The sequence below is a fragment of the Pongo abelii genome, chromosome 6 (assembly GCF_028885655.2).
Source record: "Pongo abelii isolate AG06213 chromosome 6, NHGRI_mPonAbe1-v2.0_pri, whole genome shotgun sequence".
Lineage (NCBI taxonomy): Eukaryota > Metazoa > Chordata > Mammalia > Primates > Hominidae > Pongo > Pongo abelii.
This window is the reverse complement of record NC_071991.2, coordinates 17970788-17987091: the sequence shown is the minus strand read 5'-3', so window position 1 is coordinate 17987091 and position 16304 is coordinate 17970788. Positions and strand designations below refer to the sequence as shown.

Sequence of the window (16304 nt, the reverse complement as noted above, 5' to 3'; positions counted from 1 at the left end):
AGCCTTGCATGGAGCCAGCACCTGTTCTGGTGCCTGGGGCTGCCCACCCTGCTGCAGCAGCAGGCATGCCTGGCTTTGAGCAGTGGCCATACCCCAGGCTCACTCACTGATACAGCTTGGCTGTAGCCCCACCCAAATCTCATCTTGAATTGTAACTCCCACAATTCCCACATGTCATGGGAGGAACCCAGTGGGAGGTAAATGAATCATGGGGGTCTTTCCTATGCTGTTCTCGTGATAATGAGTAACTCTCAAGAGATCTGATGGTTTTAAAAACAGGAGTTTCGGGCCAGGCGCAGTGGCTCACGCCTGTAATCCCAGCACTTTGGGAGGCTGAGGCGGGCAGATCACGAGGTCGGGAGTTCAAGACTAGCCTGGTCAACAAAGTGAAACCCCGTCTCTACTAAAAATACAAAAATTTGCCGGGTGTGGTGGCAGGTGCCTGTAGTCCCAGCCACTTGGTAGGCTGAGGCAGGAGGATCGCTTAAACCAGGAGGCAGAGGTTGCAGTGAGCTGAGATCACACCACTACACTCCAGCCTGGGTGACACAGCAAGACTCTGTCTCAAAGAAATAAAAAATAAAATAATAAAATAAAAACAGGTGTTTCCCTGCACAAATGCTCTATTTGCCTGCCACCATCCATGTAAGATGTGACCTGCTCCTCACTGCCTTCTGCCATGATTGTGAGGCCTCCCCAGCCATGTGGAAGTGTAAGTCCATTAAACCTCTTTTTTTATAAATTGCCCAGTCTTGGGTATGTGTTTATTGGCAGCATGAAAAAGGACTAATATACTCACCCACACACCCCTTGCCACTCTACGCCTGGCTCGCCCTTGGCAGGTGTGGGATCTGGGCCAGTGGCATCAGCCAAGTGCAGCCTGCTGGGCCAACTGGACAGAACAAGCCCAGTGAGCATGAGCAATACTCAGGCAGAAGGTACCCCTGCCACAGAGGATTCCAGCTGGCAAGGTGACATCCCAGGGATCCCATGACACCAATATATTCCCCTTCAAAAACATCCATATAATCACATCCCCTCAACACCTTTCCCTATCCTTCCTACTGCCATGTTTATCTGAGAAATACAGATTCAGAATTAAGTAGAGAGAGGTAGGGGACAGGTAATGATAAATTATGCAAGCGGGCTGCTGAAGTTTCACAAAGTACCATGCAACCTCCCAGCAGTGCACACCAGGCCCACTACCACCCAGCTTTGTATTTCAAAACTGCTTTTCTCATCATCATCATTATTTCTTAGGAAAATTTGATGATAGTATTTTTTAAAATCAAAAGTCATTATTAATAATCTTTCTCATAGGATAATTTCATTAGCAACTATTTGGTAGATCATTTTGCAACTAATCTGTAGGAAAACAGCATTTTTGGCCTCATAGCAATATATAAAAAAAAACGAATGCTACCTACTGTTGACATACCTCAGGCAATTGTTAAATCCTAAGAATAGGTTTTGCTACTTAAACAAAAATTCTTATGAGAATTTTTATTCTGTTTGGCTTTAGAAAGGAAAATATTTCTTTTTGAATTTGTGGAATCAAAACCATAAATTCAATTATAGTATTTTTATTAAACTGAAGCTTTGCTGGTAATGAAGAAAATGACAAATGGCCTTTAGTCTCCACTGATATGGGCAATATTTTCAGATTTCTTTCACACTTGACCCCCAGTACCAAATATCACCAATTTTTGTAATTTGAAGGGTTCAAAAAATGCATAAACCTTAAGAGCTCATCATCATTGTCTACAGATGGGAAAACACAAGAAATTAGAACTTTAAAAAAATGAAAAATAAAAAACTCCAGTTAGCATCTTTATAAACAGCTATTATTTGAGTGAGCCAGTGGGCCTAAGGAGAGAATACTAGAATACAATTATTCTATCAGGTCCATTCTAGTAAACACCTAGAAAAAGTAGCTATTTTGAAAACAGCATTTTTTGTTATATAATGTCTACATCATCTGGCAGAAACATTTCTTTCTTGCCAATACATTTTGGAAGATAACTCAATTAGTAAACGTACAGAACAAAAAATATGATCCAATTATTGATAAATTTATTTCCGCAAGATGTTGTTACAATTTTATGATTCTTCCCAAGTTTTGCTAACAATATTGCAATTTTTAATTGAAAATAAAAAATAAGTACAGTTTATTTAAAAATATGGCTCTTGCAGCACCTGTACTGGAGTCACTGAAGGAACTCCAGTTCCTTGTTTCCACACCCTGACCCCCACCCAAGGGACTATGCCAAGGTGATTACCTGGGAATCTGCATTTTAACAAAAGATCCACAGTTGCTCTGACATAGGGGTCCAAAGACCACCCTTTGAGAAACATTATTCTGTATGTTCCCTACTCAGAATATGTAGCTAATTGCTTCTCCATCTAATTATAGCCAATCTCAGCCTCTCAGAACCATCACCAGCAATTAGGACCTGTCCAGGTTTGTACATGATTTCAAGATGTGACACAAGCATTTCCTGAGCAAATGCAGGTGCAAACAGTGATTACAGAATGACCTGCTACATCAGCGTCACTGCAGGCAGGCACATAGGAGAAGTGGCAGCTTCTGCAGAGCTGTGATCAATGAATGCAGGTACAATGTTCCAGAAGGCCACACGGCACAGCTCATCAGGCCTCCTGAGAGACATCAGGTGGGCCCCCACAGGACTTGCCCACATTTGTGAGCTATTTTGATTTCTGCTCCTGTGTGTGTCTTTGTGAGCACTGGTGTGAGGATGCACACCCCTAGGTGTAAAAAGCCCCAGAGTAAATAACAAAGTTATATCTGCCTGATATAAAATCATCAACACTTGCATCAATAAGCAATGCTCCAGAGTTCATTTAGAATACCAAGACAGGTTCTTTTAAGCATCATTAGGACCCAGCAGCAGCTCAAATGCATTAGAACAGCTGGGTTCCTGCGGCAAAGCAGGTCTAATGGGACTGAGGGTTAAGTACGGCAAGGGGTGTGTCTCCTCACCCCAAGCCTCGGGGACTCTCTAAGAGCAAAGAATGATAGTAGTCAAAGCGTATAATTCAGTATGGTTTTGTCCCAGATAGTATTCACTGAAATGTTCAAGGGAAAGCTAAAAAAAAATGCAGTAATATTGTATCTATATTCATATTTAATTAAAAAGAGTTAACAGCACTTCCAAGAGGGAGGTCATTCCTTGTTCAGCACAAGATTTCTGTGCAAAGCTATGGGCAATAAAACAATTCAACATATAAACATTTACAAAAGCTACTATTTCAGTAATGCTACTAATGCTTTAGCAAACAACTCTGAAGATGAGAAACAAATCACAATCCTGCAGCTGGGGGCAGCCATAACAGAATCAAGATCATCAACCACTGTCAAAGTCCAATAAAATCCACCCTCTCTCTTCCTTCTTCTCTTGTTTGCCTCTGGGCTCCAACTGCCTTTAACAGAGTTGTATCATATGAAAACTTTTACAAGGAACAAAGTTATATGTAAGAACTTGAATATAATACATTTGGCCCTCTGTATCCATGGATCCAACCAATGGCAGACCAAAAATGTGGTTAGGCCTACAATGGTCGCTTATATACTGAACATGCACAGGCTCTTTTTCTTGTAATTATTGCCTAAACAATGCAATATAATAACAAATTGCATAGCTTTTACATTGTACTAGGTATTATAAATAATTTAGAGATGATTTAAAGTTTGTGAGAGGATGTGTGTTGGTTACATAAAAATACTATAACATTTTATTTAAGGAACTTGAACATCCACAGCTTTTAGTATCCATGGGGAGTCCTGGAAAGAATCCTCCTTGGATACGGAAGGAAAAATGTATCCCAAAGTTCAAGAGAACAAATAACCATTAACTCCTGCATAGTAACTATATGAAAAGCTAAAAGAAGAAAGGAGGATGAAGTCCTACGATAAACTCACAGAGAACACTACAAGATGTCAGCAGATTTTACCTAAGAACCTCACACAGTTGTATACGTTTAAAGAGAACCACACAAAGGTAAGACATGAGCAGGCAGCTGGGATCGCCAAGCATTCCCCTAGGTTGGTTTCCAGACAAATAGGTGTTTTGTGTGTTTTGTTTTTTTTTTTTGAGACAGGGCCTCGCTCTGTTGCCCAGGCTGGGGTGCAGTTGTGTGAACACGGCTCACTGCAGCCTTAATTTCCTGGGCCCTCGCAATCCTCCCACTTCAGCATCCCAAGAAACTGGGACAACAGGCATGCATCACCATGCCCAGCTAATTTTTTTATTTCTCTAGAGACAAGGTCTCATCATATTGCCCAGGCTGGTCTTGAATTCCTGTGCTCAAAGCAATCCTCCCACCTTAGCCTCCCAAAGTGCTGAGATTACAGGCGTGAACCACAGCACCCATCCCAATAACTGTATGTTTGACCCTTTGGGCAAGGTGTGACATTCAGCTCGGCCTATGTGTATACATAACTGAATCTCCAAATGCACCTTTGGCTTTTACAGTCTTAGAAAATGAATTACAAACTGGGCATGAAGACATCCAACAGTTCTCAAGTAACATTTACCACACAGAATTGCCTGCGTCTGCCTGTCTTAAAGCCCACCCACAATTTCATTTTCAATTAACAGCTCCTCGAAAGGCAGTAATGAAAGCAGTTGCTAAAGAGCATTCAGATGTCACCGAAAGACTGCAAACCCAAACTGTAAATAGCACATTGTGAGTCGCCTGTCACCACCATCAACTCCCACGGGAATCACGCAGCATGTGGCTATCACAACCATCTGCTCAGTTCCCCACCACCACCATTGCAAACCACACAGACACCCATCTCCTCCCACTTCCCACTCATTACCTGTCATGTACAGACTTGTGTGGATACAAGATTGCTGTGAACAGAGATTAGAATGCAGAACGTACAGAGGCCTTCTTTCATGTTCTGTAGCTGAGATCTGGCCACATGCAGATAACTTTATATCATCACAAGAGGGAAAAATGTAAAATTTAATCAGCACAAAAATGCACAGTTTCAAATAAAGAAAGGGAGTTCTGTCCTACCCTCATCAACTACCAAAAGGGCACTGGCTAGGCCTTATTAAAGGAAAGATGTGCTCTCTCATTCTTCAATCACTGACATTGTAGAAATTTATGGGAGCCAGAGTTGAGAATCACTCCTGTCACTTTATCTTTCTTAACTCCTCTAACAATATATGGGATTTAAATGGCCCTTAATAAAGTTCTGCACGCACAAATACACATATAAAATTTTCGTACTATGGGAAACATAAAAGGTCACTGTTTTATGGAACAACTCCTATAGGTATCAGGATCACCCAAGCTGAATTACGGCCCATTCTTTTCATTGCAGTTCCTTTTCCCATTCAGCTTATTTTCTCTCTGCAGGTTTTATTTTATGAGGTGGTAGTTAATGTGCTGTGTTGGTTAATTTAGGCTGTCAACTTGACTGGATTAAAGAATACCTAGAGAACTGGTAAAGCATTACCTTTGGGTGTGTTTGTGAGGGTGTTTCCAGAGGAGATTGGCATGTGAGTCTGAGTGAACTAAGTAGGGAAGGATCTGCCCTCCATGTGGGCAGGCACCATGCAATCAGCCGGGGGTCCAGATAAAACAAAAACAAAGGAAAGGCGAAATGGTCTCTCTTTCTCCTAGAGCTGGGATATAATTTCCTGCCCTTGGTCATCAAAACTCTAGGCTCTCTAGGCTTTGGACTTGAGGACTACCCCAGTCTCAGGCCTTCAGACTTGGTCTGAGCCATACTGTGAATCCCAGGGTCTCCAGCTTGCAGAGAGCTTGTTATGGGACCTCTCAGCCCCCATAATCATGTGAACAAATTCCCCGAATGAATCCCCTCTTATCTATCCACGTATATATTCTATTGGTACTTGCTCTCCAGAGAATCCTAATACATATGCTATGTCCTTTTCATAGTCAATTTTTACTAAATTTTTATTTAAAATTACAAATATCACTTAGGATAAAATTATTACTGGCCATAACATTCCAAAGATGTATCTCACTGAAGTTAAGTGATGTTTATGCTCACTATTCCCAACATTCAAGGCTCACAGCAACGAAGTATAGAGTCAAAAGACACAAAATAAAAAACTCCAATAAACCTGTTTCCAAATGCTCAAGATAAAACAAAAGCAAAACATCTTTCATATAACTCATTATTATATTAGTGTCAGGTTTACCAATCCCAGTTATAAACCAATACTTCCAATACAATACATGAGTAATTCCTGAACACAGACAAGCCTAGATTGGGGTTCTTCAATTACCTGATGTTAAAACTAGCATCTTATTCTTATTCAAGTCAATCAATATTCCAAGAGAGATCATAAGCCAATCTTTTATTCCCTCCATCTTTCCTTATGGTTTTTCTTATTTCTATACTTTAGGCAACTTAAATTCATAAAAGTATGCAACTTAAATTCATAAAAAGGAAAAAAATACAAAGAATTTTATTTGATACCTTAGCTTGTAACCTTCACATGACTACACAATTTTTCGAAAGCAAATGAAATCCCAATTAACATGTTAAACTTGAAATTTTGAAGTATGAGGTAGAAACGGTTTAACTGACCATTTCTTAATACTGGTTCAAGGTACCAGCAGACATCTATTATAACAAAAGTACGTATGAAAGAGCACATAGCAAAGTTCATGTCTTTTCATTATGACAGTAAAATCCCAAATTACATTACTGTCTCAAATGCTCTGATTTCCAGAAACCTGTAGGCTCTAGAGTCAAGCTGGATAAATACCTGTGTGATTTTTGGCCTAGATTTCCATCTAAAACTAATTAGCAGATCTTCAGAAATGAGACTTGAACTGGATCTGTTTAATCAAAATTTTCCATTATAAATCCTCCTTTGCAAGTTAATTTCTACTAGTAACAAATTTACAGAAAGCTCTTCAGACAATAGGAGTAAGTCTAAGTCATGCTGAAATAAGGGACCAGCCTCTGGTAGCAAACACTCTCAACAGGAAAGAGCATGGGCTGGGATAGACTGTTCCATCAGGACAGGTGGAAAGAGAGGATGGCTCAGTCACCTGGGCTCTTAAGTCTATAGCACCACTATCACTTACTCCAAGGAAGACCAACGTACAATGTCAATACATGAAGCAGATGCAACCACCATGCAGAGTTCTAGTAATCGCTCTAATTTTAAATGCCTGGCACTGGGATGGATCCCTCTTCTTCCCAGAAAGCAGTAGACACCTTTGGTGTCTACAGTTTACAATGTCAACTATAAATCTCCCACCATACTGGATTTTCAGAGAGAGAGAAGAGCAAATTTTTATTCCTAACAAGAAATACCTACCCAGATTAACTTGCATAAAGATTTTTAAACCACATAAGACATTCCCACATAAGCCATCCTTACCTGCAAGGTTAGAGTCTACTAATAGGCTCCTGAAATATTCACAAATTCCTCCATTTTCCTCTAAAATGATGCTCTCCTGTGACTAAAGCAATCTCAACAGGCTGCCTCTTTCTTTAGGAAATTCTGCCCAAAGATGAATGGTGGCTTTTTGGCACCTAAAATTCAGTTAAGGAGGGAGACCACAGGATTTATTTTGATGATTCATCTTGGTGTCTGTTAGAAGAGTTCATATGACCTAAAAATGCCTTCTAGCTCACTTAAGCCTATTTCCTCTGGCTCAGTTCATACTACAGAGAAAGGACAGACTAATGGACTAAATGGAGATTTAGAAATTCAGTCAGAGCCAAATCTGAGAGTTCTCTGAATGCTCATCAACTTTTCATCATTGGTACTCTATTTTTAAAACCCTTTTGCTCTCTGTGTGTTTTAAACTACAAAGTCCTAAATTTTTAAAGAATTCCCCATGATCTAGAAGTCAGATATACTGAAACTAAACTCAATGCCTTGGGAAGGGTTAAGTTTTCCCAAAGTGCTTCTCAGGAAGTTATAATTTGGCTTATCGGTTTAGCGACACGTGACTTCCTTGTGTTCCTGAGTGGTTTCATTGTGACTTGGTCTCCCAATTAGAGAATAAAACTCCTTAAGGAGAGGACCTGTGCAACCTCTTTTGCTTTTCCCACTCCCAAATCTCCACTGAGAAAAAAAAAGTACCATGTCCTTATAAGTAAATGATAAAACTTTTTTTATATCATGTCTAAGTGCTTACATCATGAACAAATAGTTCATTTACAGAGGTCAGAAAGACATGCGCTATTTTGTATAAGAGTTGTATAAGAGGTAACTTATTCATTTCTTCATACTTTTTAACCCCTTTGGGAAGTAAGAAAGGATTCAAATTTCTCATATCAAAAAGTGCAACCATTTGCCAAGACAGGTGCCACCTCAGCATCTTCTAAGGCAGTATGTATTTACACTTAAAAACATAATCCAACAAATAAGTTAAGTGTCAGTTTAAAAGCTTTCTTTTGGTAGTACGGAAAAACATCACAAGAACTTGGGTTTTATAACTAGGCAAGTGAAGGAATAAGCAGTTTGGTTTTAGAACTACACATCTTTCCTATAAAAGTAGTATAATTGCACTCTCCGAGTAAAAAGATTAGTTGCCTTCAACGGAGTCTCAGAAAAAAAAAATCCTATTATTTCCTCTCTACTAAGGAGTAACATCTTCCTATAATTACAGGAAAGCTGTGCATTAAGTTGTCTGCTCAGGAAGTACCATTTCCTAATAAGATGCAAACCTAATTCACTCTCACCAAGTCAGAAATAAAGACTAAGTTCTCGCCTCTTCCCTATTTCATCTGTAGTTCTCAATAACAGGCACTAAATGACAATCCATTAATGTAGAAATGCTCCTCAAAGCTCACTCTCATCTCAAGGTCCCCTCCCAGCTAAGATGGTCAGATTCAGTTTCTTTACCTGATAAGAGGCAAAGGCAGGCAATAAAGTAATTGTGATATTTACAGGCATCTAGGATGATAGGAAAGCAATCATGAGTATTCTTCAGACAAGCTTTTTGAACATCTACTATAGTCATTAAACACTCATGTGTCACCTTTTACCAATGATCACATAACAGATGGCAGTTGTCTGGGCTGACACACAATGGACCACTCCCCTCCCTCCTACTATAAATGCATCTTACCCCTCTCCTTTAAATGTCTTCATATTACATGAAAACAAAATTTTAAAGAAAAAAACATTAAAAATAAATAAATGTCTTCACAGAGCCTATCAGTTACAGACCAACTCCAAAACAGCATTACCTTCAGACCTACAGACTCCTTTACAGACCCCTACGACACTGTATTTGTGTTATTCATAAATTTAAAAAACTATGGGACCCAGAGGGAGAAGCCTAAGAAACATTCAAGTCCAAGCCCTTCATTTTCCAGATGGGCTGTTACCAGATGGTGACTTGTTTGGGATTTCATAATAGCACAAGTGATTCTAAGAATATTAAAAATGAGAAGTATTATAGCCTTATCTCAATTATTACCTTCTGCATTCCTTCTTACTAGAAATATAACACTTGATTGGATAACATATTTTGGCATCAACACTGGAGATAAGAAAATACTCCTTGTTTTTAAGTTTTACACAGGGCCAAAGATACAATTCATGCTTTCCTTCTCCGTGATTCATAAATAGTCAAAATACTTGCTTTTCAAATATGTTACCTAAAACAAAGATAGCTTTGATTTCAAATACCATTAGTACCAGAGAGTTGGCCATTATGACCAAAAGCTACTCAAATTTAAGATGTGTTATGTCCTAGTCTTCTTTTCCGATCATAAAACTCTGTCGCCAGAGGACCTTGAAAGTCTTGAAGAAGTAGAAAGAAATACAAAGAATAATTCTGAGGACACAGAATAGAAAAGTCAGATCATGTCTAGAAGAAAAAGATTCAAGGATGAGGATCCGCAGCTTGGTGTTAACTCAGAGTAAGAAGCCTTCCTTCTTACCCTGCTGGGACGGGGGCCTGAGGGAGAGGGGGGTGGTTACATTGCAATCTCTCTCCACTGAGATTAATCACTTTTCTCACATATCTCACACAGAGAGGCATGAGTTAGGAGTCACAAATACCACAGGAACATCACCCTTTATAGAATTTAGGCTTTCCTCCCTCTCCCCAACTCCCTATCAAGAAAAAAATAAATAAAACTTCATCGAAATATGGAAAACAGAGCAAACCACGGAACTAGAGATATCTGGGTCTAAACCCTGGCTCCTTCCCTCATTGCCAAGACCTCAGATAAGTCACTTTATCTCTTTGAGCCCTCATTTCCATAGCTGTTAAGTAACCATGATATTACCTACTAGGCAGGGTTGTTGTACAAATTAGAGGTTATACTATAAAAACTCCCTCACTGAATGTAGCATGGTATGCATTAGGTAAATGTTAATAATTACTATTATAACTCTAGTCTGGCGTTTCAGGACACAAGTGTACCTTTGGAAACACTGTGCTGGTTGTCAGATTTAGGGCATTACCTTGGAAGCCTTCTGGGTCCATCTGAAACCCATCACCCCAGATGTTTTTACCAGGATTATATCCTTCACTACGTATAAGGCAGAATTCTGACACCAAACTGCCCACTACATCATACTGAGGCTTTTGATCTTTCCAATCTTTTAACTAAAAACCATCACCCAAATACACTCTTGATTCTTTTTAAGAGTGACTTCCAACCAGGCTGACTGTTTTCAAATAGGAAACTCCCTAAAACTACAAATGTCATTAGGTCCTAAAGAGGGGCCAGAAATTTGGGTTTAGTAGCTCTCATTATATGATTCTCAAGATCTGTGCAGTTTGGGAACCATTGTTTTGTTTGATCCCAGATCTCCCTGCCTCTGCAGAGAAACATCTGCAAACCAAAAATTACCTATTCCACTTCTAATTGGCAGCACCTGCTCTGTAAACTACAATTCCTTCCTTCGCTTTCTTCAGTTGATAGTCAATCCTACCCAATGGTCCTGCCAAAAATAAATAAAACACACCCAGGACACAGGTAACTAACTTGACAGGCACTGAAGCCTCTGGATTTGTGCAGAAAAACTGCTATAAACAGCTTCATATCTCATTATAAATCCATCTCATGTGGGGATTTCCACAGGCAGAAAGGCTTCCCAAATGCCAAGAGCCATACTTTCTTGTGGATCATTGAAACCTAATTATTAACAGGCCAGTAAGCCTCGCTATCAGATATTCATACAATCAACAGATCACAAAGACAGTCTTGAATTATAGCCTATGGAGAACAACTAAGACACCAAAAGGCAAATTCATTTCTTTGCCATTGCCCTCCCAGATGCCACAGTATCTGAGCTTCCCTGGAAAATATAAATCTTAGCAAGGCACTTCTCACACCCAGGCAATCATTTCAGCACCTTAGAACCATGAGATGCACAATGTATGTGATGAAATCCACCTGTTCCATTTATCCTAATTGCAAAGATCTCTCCCCTACAAGCCAGTCCATCTTGACAACTGTTAAGACAGGTCTGCCCTAAATACCAGTACCACTAGCATCAAGCTTTGTTGCATAAAGCACATCTGACTGAAAGGGCACCTTGCTGAAGTTTCAAATCCTCATAAAAAACACTGAGATTGGGTTTTAGATTCTTTTAAAAGCACACACACAGCTTTGTTGGACAACCACTTCAGCATCCCACCAAGGATATCTTCTCCACCTGTTACGAAGAACCACAGTGGAGGAAGCACCTAAGGAAGGAATTTTGCCGCCACAGGAAAGAGCGAACCCAAGCTTCCTCACCTGTCTGAGTGCCTTCGGCATTTTCTTTCTCTTCCCAAGGTGCTGGCAGAGATTGCGGTCATTTTCTCGATCTGAGCTGTAGTGGTGTGGGTGGCTGAGTCTGCTCTTCTTTGAATGAAAGGACAAGCCATTGGTAAGTGCTTCTCGTTTCTTCTTGGTCAGGGGCGTCTGGCGTTTCTCCACACGTTCCTGAGGCTTAAGTGCTACATCTTTCTGTAGAAAAGAAGAGAAGGAAAGGGAAGTGGTGGTTACAAAGGTATCTAAGGTCACACCCAAAATATAGGCTAAATACTAAAGAGTGTTACTACTAAGTGGGAGAGGGATAGGAAAGTGGGATATGAGAAGACCTAAAACTAAGAAACATGGCTCTCAATTTTCCTGAATCCTTAATGCCATCACAAATATATATATATCCTTTCTATTATTACTGGGCAGAAAACTAAACAAAACACAAGTACATGCATCAAAAGTGATTTCACTGCTCCCTGGGATAGCAGCTTTCTGTTTGATTTGGTGCTGGGTCCAGCACACAATGACATTCCCCAAGGAAGTGCAATACACTCATTTCCCAAGTTGGTACATCAATTATGTTTCAGAAAATGAGCACTAAGTGCATGCTCAATTCAAAAGAAATAGCACCCAACTGAATTTATCAGGTCCAGGTGGATGTGAGCCAGCAAGAAAGAACTGTCTATTCATATGATTAAAATGTTTCCTTAATGCATTATATTTTTTACCATATGTTCCTCTAAGCATCCTTTATTTCCATTTTCTTTGCAAAATGTAACAACAATATTATCACCAAGATCAACAGCAATTTTTTATTTATTCCTGTGTGTGGTTGGGGATGGGGGGAGGTGGGTAGGAAATGGGAAATCAATGTCCTTGAATGGGGAACTGCATCTGTAGAAACTACAGGTGGGCATTTCAGGCCACATGACCTGATAGAGTTCTATGCCTCCAGGCAGCTCAGTACACACCAAGGTGCCAAAAGACTGGGCTTTTAGTGTCCGGACACTGACATTATTCATTATCAGAAGTGGAGTAAGTCACTACAACTCTGAGACCATGTGCAAAATGGGCTCTCAGAACAGCAAACAAACCACATACATGCAAATATCCTCTGCCCTGTGAGAAATGATGCACACACTAAGCAATAAAATGAAAATGTTTTGGCACTCAGTTATTTGGAAACTAGTGGATCTAATCCTCTTAACAGAGAAAATCCCCCTCATGAAGCCTCACCACACTTCCTCAGTTTCTGCAGTCCTAAATGAACTTTTTAAAAATTTTTTCATTTCTGGGGTACATAGTAGGCATATATATTTATGACTTACATGAGACGTTTTGATACAAGCATGCAATGTGTAATAATCACATCAGGGTAAATGGGGTATCCATTACCTCAAACATGTATCCTTTGTATTTCAAACAATCCAATTATATTATTTTAGTTATTTTTAAATGAACAATTAAATTTTTTACTATCTAAATGTACATTTAAAAATAAAACAAAACTAAAATAGAAATTTCCTTTTACTCATCTCTCCTTAAAATACCGCTCTCTTTCCTCCCTTTCACATCCAATTTTCTCAAGGTAACTGTTCTGCTGCAATATCCCAGCACTCCCAACTTTACATGCATGGTACTCCCTGATGTCTCTCCCCAAATCAGCCATTCCTATTAGTTTGAGACCTTGAGCCTTGTTATGATCTGAATGTTTGTGTCTCCCCAGAATATATATTTTTTTGAGACAGAGTTCGCTCTTGTTGCCCGGGTTAGAGTGCAACAGCACGACCTTGGCTCACTGCAACCTCCGCCTCCCCAGTTCAAGCGATTCCCTGCCTCAGCCTCCCGAGTAGCTGGGGTTACAGATGTCTGCCACCACACCCAGCCATTTTTTTTTTTTTTTTTTTGTATTTTTAGTAGAGACGGGGTTTCACCATGTTGCCCAGGAGATGGGGGACTTTGGGAGTCGACTGGATCATGAGGGTGGAACCCTCATGAAGGGGATTAGCACCCTTATAAAAGGCCTAAGGGAGTCTGTTTGCCCCTCTACCATGTGAGAACAGGTACCATCCATGAGGAACAAGCTCTCAACAGACACAGAACCTGCTGGTGCCTCAACCTTGGACTTCCCAGCCTCCAGAACTGTGAGAAATAAATGTTTCTTATTTATAAGCTACTCAGTTTATGACATTTTGCTAATGCAGACTGGACAAACTAATGCAGGCCTTTACACTGATTTGCCTTGGCCTCAAAAGGCCTCTCTTACACACTCCTCCCTTTTCTAGTTCAGTGACTCTTAGCAGTGTTGCCCACTCAGGGAGACCTTTCTTGTAATACAAAGTACTCTATTCTCAGGTCTTCACTCATTCAACAATTATGTTTTTTGTGCCCAGTACATGCCAAGTACAAATGTAGCACTGACCTATGTTTAGGATGATAATGGTGTGGGGAAAAGTCACCACCCTCATAGATTCTAGAATTTACAGGACAAATACTAATCAAATCACACAAATATATCATTGCAAACTGAGTTAACAATGCTAAAGGATAGGTTATGGGTGCTAAAACTAAGGGAAATGGTATAGTCCAGAGGAGAGGGTTAGAGCTGAGAAAATGACTGCTATTTGACCTAGATCTGAAAGGCTGAACAGAGAGAACAGCTTGTGCAAAGGCCTTGAGGCAGCTGGGTGCATAATCTCTTGAAAGAATGTGAAAGAGGGGAGGGACTAAGTAGTTCATCTCAGTAACCCCAGTGCTTCACATAAGTGCTTCACATAAACCAGGCAAATAGTAGGTGGCCAATGCATTAGTCAATAAATACATAAATAAAGGAGTCAACTAGTTAAAACATCCAAACCTATAAAGCACAATACTGACTTTAAAATGGTCTAAGCTGTCTCTAATATACAGTGTAGCAAGCCAGAAAGGGTGATAGAAGCAGGAAACCAAGGAATCTAGTGTGCACTGCTGGTATACACGAAGGATCACAGCAAACAGCAAGAAACCCCAGAAAAGGGGAAAGGCCTTATCCTTAAGAGTAAGAAGATATCAAAGATAACAGTCTACAAGGCAAATAAGCAGCTTCTGGCCTAACTTCCAGCTGCTACTGCTACAGACGATTAACCCTCTGCCATTGGAGAGGTAGCTCTCCTGAGGCAATGAGGATGTGGTGAAAAGTGTTTTAGGGGACAAGTTGAGATCAAAGCAAGCGCGCATGGCCATTGATTTCACAGCCTTGCATGCTATGCCTAACACATAGTAAATGTTCAATGAATGGCTGCTGAATTGAATTCCTGTGTCCAGTGTCCACAACCTCAGTCAGCTATGCCAGGCATCTGCTCAGCTCAAAAATGTTCTGTGTTTAGTCTCATACTTAACCAAAATAGCTGCCATAAAGAGACACTCAGGAATAATGGCAACACTAGCAGAGGGAGCCAGGTGAGTTCCATCATGGGCTGCTTCTATATAATGTGATTAAATTGTACCACTTCTAAGTGTAATATAAAAACTCCCCACAGGGTATAAAGTTCCTTTCTTTGTCACACAACCCACCTACTGCCCTGCATCATATGCATGTAGAGTATCAGATTAATAAACAAATGATGCTTAATAATGTATCCACTGTGCTTTTAAAAAAATTATGCCATTCTCTTTGGAGACCAAATCTTTCATACTGAAGGTGCTTCCAAAGTATACTGAAAATTATGTGCAATTCCATACAAATGTGAATTAATATTTATGAGAGTATAATTTTTTCCAAATCCATTTTATTTTCATGTAGCATATTAATCAAGGAATTCTCACTGCACTGCAGAATAGCTACACAGAGCAAATGGACTCCATGCTGTGACATTAGCTTGTAAGAGACCTGCTGAAGTCTTAGCAGCAGTAGTACAATCATCTTAGCTCCAATTAATATTGAGATTTTCCACTCTGGGGTGGGGAAGAAGAGAGAGAGAGGATCAAAGTTTGTCTAGAGGTGGTGGCTTAAGAGGTAAGAAGAAATGAGTCTATAAAAACTTTTTATTATGTAACAGGTTTATATTTTCAAAGACTAGAGATTATTCTTTTCAAAGGTAGATCTTTATTTATAAATTACTATATAGATTTTTTGGTACAAATCCTGAATAAACCAGACCACTCTTTGTTCATTCCTTCTATAAACACGTACTGACTGCTTACCATTTATAAGTAAAATAACCATTTAATTTTTTCATTGACTGTCTTGGGGAAAAATGACAAAAACTATCCATTATAAGCATTAAGAATCAAAGACAAAGACTGATTATAAACTAATCATCTTATCAACAGTCACAAGAGTTGTGTACATGACTACATGCCTGTGTAATTGTTTGTAAATATATACCCACCAATGCTTTCCTCAACCACCAACCAACCAGTAGCACTAATTTAAGAACTTCCTTAAGGAAACCTGGGCAGTCTCTAGTATTGCTATAATATGGGGAGGGAAATTATCTGGCATATAAAAAAACTTTTTGGGATCAATGAATGGCAATTTTCAAAGGACTGTTGATTCATTCATCTACCATGATCTAGGCTA

General features: G+C 39.7%; 1 protein-coding gene across 13 annotated transcripts in view; it reads right to left on the bottom strand.

Moving 5' to 3' along the window:
• The window catches only part of AUTS2 (activator of transcription and developmental regulator AUTS2), a 1192438-nt gene that overhangs the window by 881232 nt on the left and 294902 nt on the right, over positions 1-16304 (bottom strand). For all 13 annotated transcript variants that reach the window (XM_054559157.2, XM_054559159.2, XM_054559150.2 and 10 more), the window contains exon 2: positions 11735-11947. In XM_054559157.2, coding sequence (XP_054415132.1) covers positions 11735-11947 — 213 coding nt within the window. The remainder of the gene's footprint in view (positions 1-11734; positions 11948-16304) is intronic.